Source organism: Pyricularia pennisetigena, assembly GCF_004337985.1.
Source record: "Pyricularia pennisetigena strain Br36 chromosome Unknown Pyricularia_pennisetigena_Br36_Scf_15, whole genome shotgun sequence".
Taxonomy (NCBI): domain Eukaryota; kingdom Fungi; phylum Ascomycota; class Sordariomycetes; order Magnaporthales; family Pyriculariaceae; genus Pyricularia; species Pyricularia pennisetigena.
Genome location: NW_021940927.1, coordinates 253533 through 262307, shown reverse-complemented (window position 1 = coordinate 262307; position 8775 = coordinate 253533). Strand labels below are relative to the sequence as shown.

General features: G+C 49.4%; 2 protein-coding genes across 2 annotated transcripts; one reads left to right on the top strand and one right to left on the bottom strand.

Moving 5' to 3' along the window:
* Positions 1–1101: 1101 nt before the first annotated feature.
* PpBr36_11259 (uncharacterized protein) lies at positions 1102–1224 on the top strand (the record flags this gene model as incomplete). The annotated part of the gene is made up of 1 exon (XM_029898361.1): positions 1102–1224. The coding sequence occupies one exon, from the start codon at positions 1102–1104 to the stop codon at positions 1222–1224; it is 123 nt and encodes a 40-aa protein (XP_029743410.1).
* A 246-nt stretch (positions 1225–1470) lies between these two features.
* Positions 1471–4109, bottom strand: PpBr36_11258 (uncharacterized protein; the record flags this gene model as incomplete). The annotated part of the gene is given in 7 exon segments (XM_029898360.1): positions 1471–1527; positions 1634–1709; positions 1814–2597; positions 2614–2912; positions 3059–3856; positions 3934–4070; positions 4098–4109. 7 exon segments carry the CDS (start codon positions 4107–4109, stop codon positions 1471–1473), a joined length of 2163 nt encoding a protein of 720 aa, XP_029743411.1.
* Positions 4110–8775: the final 4666 nt, after the last annotated feature.

Genomic DNA, 8775 nt, shown 5'->3' with positions numbered 1-8775 from the left:
ACTTTCAAAGAAACCCAACCTTTGCACAGCCGCATTGGTGAATCATGGCAAGTAAAGGCAACCCCCAACGACGCATCTGGCCTAAGATGTCGCGGCTGATTGGGCTCAAGCAATTCCAGGGGTGGGTATTCCCAGCGGAGAGTGATGCCATTAACAAATGCCAACCGTTATCATTGCTAAACTTTTTGGCGCAGTATTTCCAGACTTTGACCCATAGCATCGCTCTTTTTGGTTTCCTGTCGGCCCCACACCTTGTGCAGCTCCATAGCCCCAAACAAAGAACGATACATGGTAAAAGAAAAGGTAGAGTCCGATCAATAATACGACACAGTCTTCTGAATGCAGTTATTTGCTTTGTTATTCCCTTTGCTAACTATCTACGGGTTCAGGAGGGGGCATGTCTGCGGTCAATATAAAGATAGCCTGTTCGTTCATGAGCAGACAGCAAGTCAGTAAGTCACGTGTGTAAGCACGTGACGTCAAGAACCAGGAGACGAATTTCCAACAGATTCTGCGATCACGTAGATAGGGGGTTGGATAGAATACGGTTAATTTGTTATATTATTTTTACCGATCGCAGCGATCACAAGATTCTATCAACAACCTCTTTACTTATTTGGAAAACCCCTTACACGACCCGAGATATTCGACTTCAACTGCAAAAAATTTCCCAATCCGACAAAACAACGCCACGTCCCGGCTTTTGTTTGGCATCGCATTAGATTTGAACCTGCCGACTCAATATGCCGCTGAGCACAGACTTAATTAGTGGTGCGCTAAGCCAATAGTAACTCTGGAGCATGTTTCTTTCCTCACAGATAAATATTCCCGTGGTACGGGAATTTTCAGGCACGACCAGAATAGGAAATTGAGGACTTCAGGTTTGAGATTAACTAGTTAATAGCATGATATTTCGAAATACGTTTGCAGGCCCTGACATGCGAGTGGGCTCTTTTACTGCGGTTGTCGCCTTGCTCATATTTATAGAAAACAGGTAGACTTTAGGGCTTCGCCACAACATCCGTCACGCCACATTCTGCGGAACTAGTAATAGAGGTAGCCGTTATAAGGTTATGCACCGCAGCTTGCGAAGACACTAAAATGAAGCAACTGCCCTCTGTTCGCATCCGCACATCCGTCGGTGCCGGATGCTTCTTCATCTTCAACATCCATTACTGCGGCGCCTTCCTCGCTTCTCTTTTACTTTCCATGGCACTGAGGTAGAAGGTTGTTCGGCCCGATGTAAATTATGAACCGCCCTTAAACGACAAAACGCCCATTTCGAATCCATTAACGTTGCGTACCCCACCCCTCCCACCCCCAAACTAACTGGCCATTACAAAAATCGAATATCAAAAAACGTTGTTTTCAATCCGATTTAAATACAAGAGCTGATTTTCGTAACCCATTAGGTCTTTTGTTCTTGGTTTCCTTTTGCATCTCCAAGTATGTTCTAATTAATGTGTCTACCTAGTCCTTAAAATCTCTGGATCTCTCCATGTCCCATCGAAGAGCAGCTTCGCTACGCTAGGATATCTTATGATCACAATCTCTGCAAAACTCGAGGATTGGAGAGGCCTGCCTTTAGCGGCTGCCTGGTCAAAAGAATACGAAAAGCGGGGGTGGGCCTTACAGCCATTCCGGGCCCGACCTCTAGCTGACTACAGGAGCGCCGGGCTTTTTGCATTACTTGATACACTCCTCGGAATCTTTTAGAAATCCGCGCAGCTGTTGACCCCTAACGATTAAGCACCAAATTAAACGAAGAAATCATCGCTGCTGGCCAAATCGCGCAATCGACTCAGTGACAAACGGTCGTCCCGGATGAGAAGCACCAGAAGGCGTGGTCATGATGTTGGGATCCAACGACAAGGGCAGGGTGGAAGCTGAACTCCTTTGAGACCTTATGGGTGGCGAGGCCATGTGGGTCGTTACAGGCGATTGTTGGCCATCGACGCTGCCGCGGCGCCATTGGATGTGGAAGGGCTGCTCAGGGGCGTAGTTATCGAGTAGTGGATCGTAAGGGTATGCCGGCCTTTCCGGAATCAGGTCCGACATGGCCCGCCTGAGCGCCGGGAGCGGGTTCATGTTTTCAAAAATGGGAGAAGTAATGCTTGTCGCCGTTGGAGGCGCCTCGGGTGATGCAGACAGGGGCGATTTGGCTGTCGTGGCCGACGAAACGGGCCTGAGGATCGTGTTAACGGATGGCAAGGGTGCAAAGGTAGCCCCTATGGGTTGGGCAGCATGAACCTGGGCAGTGGATTGCCCAACGAGACCTCCGGATGGCCGCCTTCCGCTTCTGTCAATCGTGAAGGGTCTTAAGGGTCGTCTGCCTGCCGCAGCAGTTCTGGGATCAGACCTAGACCTTGACAACTCTCGATCCTTCTTAGATGCTTGTTCGCTTGGCTCCTTCTGGGCCTGCTTGTCCGTTTTCTGATCCTGGTCTGACTTCTGCTCATCTGCCCACTTGAGCTTTTTGAACTGCGAGCGCATAACCGATTGAACCTCGGGTATGGGCTCCAGTGGGCTGATGGGACTCCGCTCAGCAGAACGGATTAAGGAGCCACTGCTATGACTAGTGCTGCTCCTGGCGTCGGCTGGGAAGTAATCGACGGTAGAACGACCCGATCTTGATGGCTCCATGGGCAAGTCGGCCGTGGAAGCCGCCTTCTTTGAATTTGGATGAGTGGGGGCTGTCTGCAGCGGTGGAAGGTCTCCAGTCGGTTGGAGTTGCTGCTCTCTTTGGCCTCTGCTCGTCGATGCAGCCCCGGGAACCTGTCGCGGTCTTGGGTCTGGGCAGCGACTCGCGAAGCCTCTCGAAAGGCTTGATGCCTGTGGCCAAGCCCAACCTTCGCGAAGAGGACGACGGTATAGATCTGCAGGGAGAGGCCCCACCTCTTTCAGCCGAAAACCTGTCGGCAAACCATTACCTGTCAGTTGAAAACCAGTCCTAAACCATAATTGGTTGGGCTCCTCCTTTGAAATGAATCTCTAGGAAAGAACGAAAGAAGAGAAAAGAGCAACCAAATAAATGCAAAATGACGCAGGTGTGTCGAACCTCAGTGCCGCCCGCTCGCACGCCAGGTAGAGCTCGTCGACACTGCCAGACGAAACCGAACCGCGCGCTCGACTTTTACAGCGGAAGGGAGTAAGAATCTCCCCAAATTGGCCGAACTGACCTTCTGTGACCCTTCGCAGGTCGGACTTTGCGGGTGATGGAGGTGCCTTGCGAGGCTGCTCACCCCATTCTGGGGCCAGCTCAAAAAGCGGCTTGGGTATTTCATCCGTAACTATGGTGGGGGATCGTGTCATAGCCTCAAGACGCAGAGAGGAGCGGAGCTGTCGGTCCGACAAGGATCGCTTCGGCGAATATTCAAAACCAACAGCCCTTAGCAGCGGTTTACCCACATGGTATTCCACAGACTGCGACTTCGACGTCTGTCGAGAATTGGGACCACTGGATCCTGGCCTCGACCTTACTGGAAGGATTCGAGATGCGGGAGGGTATGTTTCATTTGCATCGTCATCATCGATCGCGTTCTCGGGAAGCTGATTGAGTGATAGCCTGGGGAAGTCTCGAGGGTCGAGAGACGGTGGCGAAGGGTCGCTCTTGTTTTTCAGGATCGACCTCTTAGGCGACGGCCTTTTCGAAGACGGCGGCAGTTGTATGCGGGCCTTTGACTTTTTGGTTCTGGCAAATCGCCTGTTCTTTTGAGGGGCGCGGACGGGAACCGAAATTTGACGTTGATCGCAGGCAGTGATTGTGCAGGATGAAGCCGAGGTACCAGCATCTGAGGCTGGCGATGCGACTGGTGAGGTTCCAAGCGAGTGGGCACTATTTTCCGAGTGATTTGTACTGATGCTGGGGAGCATCTGTGCGATGTTTGTTAGTCAAAGGTTGTGGGAATGTAATAGTCTCAAGTCTATGCATACCTTGGCTGTGTTATGCTGCTGTTGGGGGCAGCCACGGTTGACTGGTTAAAGATATCCTGCCAAATCTTGGCTTGCGCACCAGGGGCTCTTGCCTGGTGCTTTATACCAAGAGTTGTTTTCTCTTCGAGTGTGAATGACTGATTAGGCTAATATCAGCTACTGACACGACAAGGCATGCTGAATAGAAATAGTAGAAGCGTGAGAACAATGGACAAGATTTGCTTCCTGGATTCGAGCGCTATTTGTAAGACCATTACCTTGTAGGGGGCACCATATAGGGAATTGAGATTGATGGGATAAGTGGGTCCCAATTACGATCCTTGTTAGAGCAAGATGTGATACGTTTGGCGAGCGTAGTACTACATTCTCATCTAACCACGCCGGACAAGCCGGCACGAAGACTGAAATCAACCAGGGAAGCGGATTATTTGGGCCCTGCAAGGCACGAGGTATACAGTCGGACAGTAAAATTTGATTCAACGTGATGGGAGGACCCCAGCAGCTCCCAGAGAGTTGGTCGTACATGAGGAAAACCACGGCCATCAGATCCATCTCCAAGTGGTCATCTTCTCAGCGCTGCCACCTAGGACTCAGCTACTCTCCCTTCGTGTTTGTGTTGTAAACTACCTAATTCTAGTAAAGGCCTCCGGCCTCGGAAGTGTTCGTTTGGGCTTGACCAATTTTATCCGTTCAGCTAATACACAGAATGATCCCCAGGACTTGCTAATTCTCGTTGTGGCGAGTTCACGGTTAATATTCGAGAGTGGAACTCAAAAGTATTTGACGTCTTCCCTGGCGACGATTCGACAAAGGTCACCTTCCCCTTCCTTGACACGACCGACGGCGACCCCAAAAAGGCACCTGAGCCCTGGGTGCAAGCATCGCAACTCAAAGACAGAAGACATGTCAATCTCTACCCTGACCAACGAGAAATGGAGGCGGAACAGGGGAAGGTGGAGCTGATCAAAGTCTTGGACACCATCGCAAAAGCCGCTACAGAGTGGAAGTTCCAGTTCCGACCCAAGACTTGTTTCGGAACAGGCATCTGTCCGTTGATTAAGGAGCAAGCCACAGTATACAAACGCTCCTGGAGCGCAGCTTCATCCCATGTGCGCATCCTAGACGAAAGACTGTCTTCTGTACCATGCTTTCCACTTGTTGACAAGCCGAAAAGCTTTATCACGACGAAACGGAAACGAGCGCAGGGATCTAGTGAGGAGGACAACATCAATGTGCCTTGGTTCCACCAGCAATACATCCCTTTGGTGGCCCAAAGGGAGTTCCGCGTATTCCTTACGCCAAAAGACAGCTCGGGTGTGGTCTTCCACTGGGTTCATACTGCTGTTAACCGCGACAACCCAAAAGTGAAAGATATCGTTCTTGTTACCAAACCATCCGGAGACGACAGCGTAGAGTTCACGGGAAATGGCACAACTGAGGAGGAGCTTAAAAATTTTGCACTCTACTACTACGAGAAGTTACGGAAGCTGCTACCGGGCATGTCGTTCGACGATGGCGTTCGCCTGGACATTGGAGCCAGTGGGGATGGGAGGCTTTGGGTTATTGAAGTCACTCCATGGTACTCGGCCCATTACTTTTCAGAGACCAGCTTGCCTTGCCCAAACACACAAGTCTGCAAGGCATTCGCCACATCTTTGGCACGTTCTTTGGCACGTTCCAAAGTCACAGGCTTGTAAGTGGTTAAGGACGGACAAGTCAATAGGACCAATATCAATAAAGTCTTCTTCTTTTTTGGTGAGGTCAAGGTAGCCATCCATAGTCTCCGATCCTGTTGACATGCTAGGCGCCATTTGATCATTGTTTTTCCAATATCCAGAAACATTCACTGACATCCAAAGGTCCATCAGAATCGAGCGGGTTGGTTGCGGAGACACAATCACCTTTCAGTCATGCTTCAGGGATTTATATTCGAGATTAAATGAAGTATTTTGAACAATGATAGCACTCGCATGCGCGCTGGTTTGCTTTTGATCCTTTTAGAAAAATAATGTGGCAGTGAAAGCTTTTTTGCCCCTTAGCCATCTACTTTGCTACCTTCTATGCTGTCCACCCTTATCGCCCGTAGGCCCGTACACTGGAGATAGGAGCAACTGCTTCAGCAATGCGTCAGCTGCGTCGAGGAATCGGCCATGCCACTTGTCCTCAAGCTGCTTAAAGATAAACCTGCACCTATGTTACCATTTTTTGGATCCATAGAGGATGAGGCATTGATGACGCCAAGTTCATGTGTCGCGGAGCCAATGCCGAAGCTATGCTTTCTGAGCCGTATGTTTCCACCATACCCGTCTCCGGCGGAGGGTCCCCTGGATGAGCTATCTCGGAAAGGAGCCCAAAAGTGTTTGGCGAATTTGCTCAAAGTGGGCATGGATCCGCAAATGATGAAAAGGTTGGCTTCGAGAATGCTGGATAAGCAAGTGTGAGATGGGGGCTCTTATTTATAACAATCAAAGATTTAAAAAAACAGAAGACTTACGACCAAACGTTTGCAGGTCCTGCATCCCAGGAAATGTCCGTTGATGTCAACAACGCAGGTAGAAGTTGCAGCCGAATGACCGAAGTGATAACGGTGAAACTAGCAATGCTTAGAATAAACAAAGCGCCGAGCTTCTGGGCCCAACGCATTTTAAGCGGAGAAATGATCGGGATTGGGAGTATGAACAGAATACAATCCGAGGCAATGTTCGAGACTGCGATCGCCATGTATAGGACCGCTGCATCAAGACAGTGACCCGTACCCAATAATTCTGGCACCCAGAAAGACCTAATGGGTCTGCAGCCAAAAAGAAGCATGCTTGCGATGATGATCGTATAAAGGCTAACTGCGCAAATTGTAGCCCAGATCATGCGGTGGAACCATGGGGTCGGCGCAATTTTCCGGTAAAACAACAATATCGACATCTTGGTAAAGCCGTTGCAAAGGATGAAGGAGGGTGCAGCAATATATGAGACCTATGTTGAGCCGAGCTGTTAGGAACATGAGGGAGGAGCAGGCAGAAAGGTCAAAACCTACAATCATGCTGGATTCGAATACCTCGATTGGCATTTCCCATGTGTGATGGCATAAGCCGCCAATGACGATTGAGTGTATTTGTGATGACTGCATTACCATGGAAAAGATCTATTTGTCTGTTAGAGTGGGTAACCAGGTGATAGCTAGATAAGATATACAATAACGAGAGGCAAAACAAAGATACATACCCAAGCAATGCACATAAACCAGTCCTCAATATGAATAGCCTGGATGAGAAAAATCTTGGTGAACATGCGCTGGCACAGTGCGATGAAGGCCAGAAACCCAATGATCCCGAAGACGAGGAAGTGCGCCAGCGCACTCTGTTCTGCCGGGTTCTTGAGATCGGGGGTATAGCCTTTGGGAGGCAGGGCGAAGACGGTAACTCCGTCTACCTCAGAAAAAACTGTCGAAGAGTTTGCAGACATGGCTTGGTTTAGTGTTGATTTTGGAAAGCTATGATCATCTGGGGTTTCCTCGAAAAGAAGCAGCGTATCGAGACGAGTGAACGAGAGCGGAAGTATAAGTTATATAATGGATTGCTGTTGGCTAATCCTTGCCAGGTAACCTAAAAAGCGTTGCAATGTGGTACGGTTCCATTGTCGTCAGCATAACGTTCATAACCCATCTCCATTCAACTCCTTTTCCCTCTTTTACATGTGGTGTTGAAGTTTGCACAACTCTGTACTCGTGCTAATTAGTATCTGCGCATTAGTTATCATCAATTTCATGACAACGCGGTGTTAAACATGCTGCACTTTCGAATGTAGTCTCTCCAAGTCTTTCCTATTTTTGTCGTACATTAATTTTCAGGAGATCCAATGTTTGACGATTGCATAATAACCGTCGTGAAGTATTTCACATAAGCAGCCCCACCGCCCTTGTCTGCAGTAGAGGGACTGACCACCGTATGCGACCGGATTCAATTTAATTCTTGCCGGGCTATCAATCCCTGTTAACTACAGTAGATCCTAGCTAATGACCCGTAGGCTGAGCGAGCAATCTCGGGTAATCGGGATACCTCGGCCATTGTATGGATTGACAGCGAACCAAACCCCCTGTTTACGTGGATCGCAAAGGGTCGTGTGCAACCATAAAAGGCGAGCTCCCCGGTTTTTGATTAACCAACAACAACCTTATTCGCCACCTGCTTAACCCGCTCCTTTCCATCTTGCACGACTTTCATCAGTTATATTGCCATCGGGCACATCCGTTATGCATACCCAGGTCACGGTGTTGGCCGCATACGCCGCTGTACTCATCCCCGCAGCTTTAGCGGCTCATATGGTCCTCCCTAATGTCACTCCATCTGTGGCCAGCAACTCCATGCAGATGCTAAGCTACATCAAAAGGAAGCCCTGTATGCGACGTGATGACTTTTTAAGACATTGGTTTGAAGTTCATGCGCCCATTGGTCAGTTAACCATCCGGCTGTTAACAGCTTGCAGATATTGTAAATTCTTTTGCGTGTTGTTTGGTCTAACTCATTGGACCTAAAAAATCCCACAAACAACAGTCGCCCCTCTGGCTCTTAAATTTGGCATCACTGGCTACTCCCAGATCCAGGCATTCGGGCAGATCCTTCCACAGAACGCGGGCGAGGATGATCCGGCCTCAAATGAGTTGACCTCTTTCGACGGTATTGCCTCGTTCATATATCCAAATGCCTCGGTCCTCTTGGACATGCTCGCTCACCCGTACTACACCGCGGTGGTTGCCAATGACGAAGCCAAGTTCATCGACAAGAAAGCCCACAATGGCGGTCAGGTGGCTGTATACGTCGCCGAGGTAGTTCCTGTCGTCGGCTATGG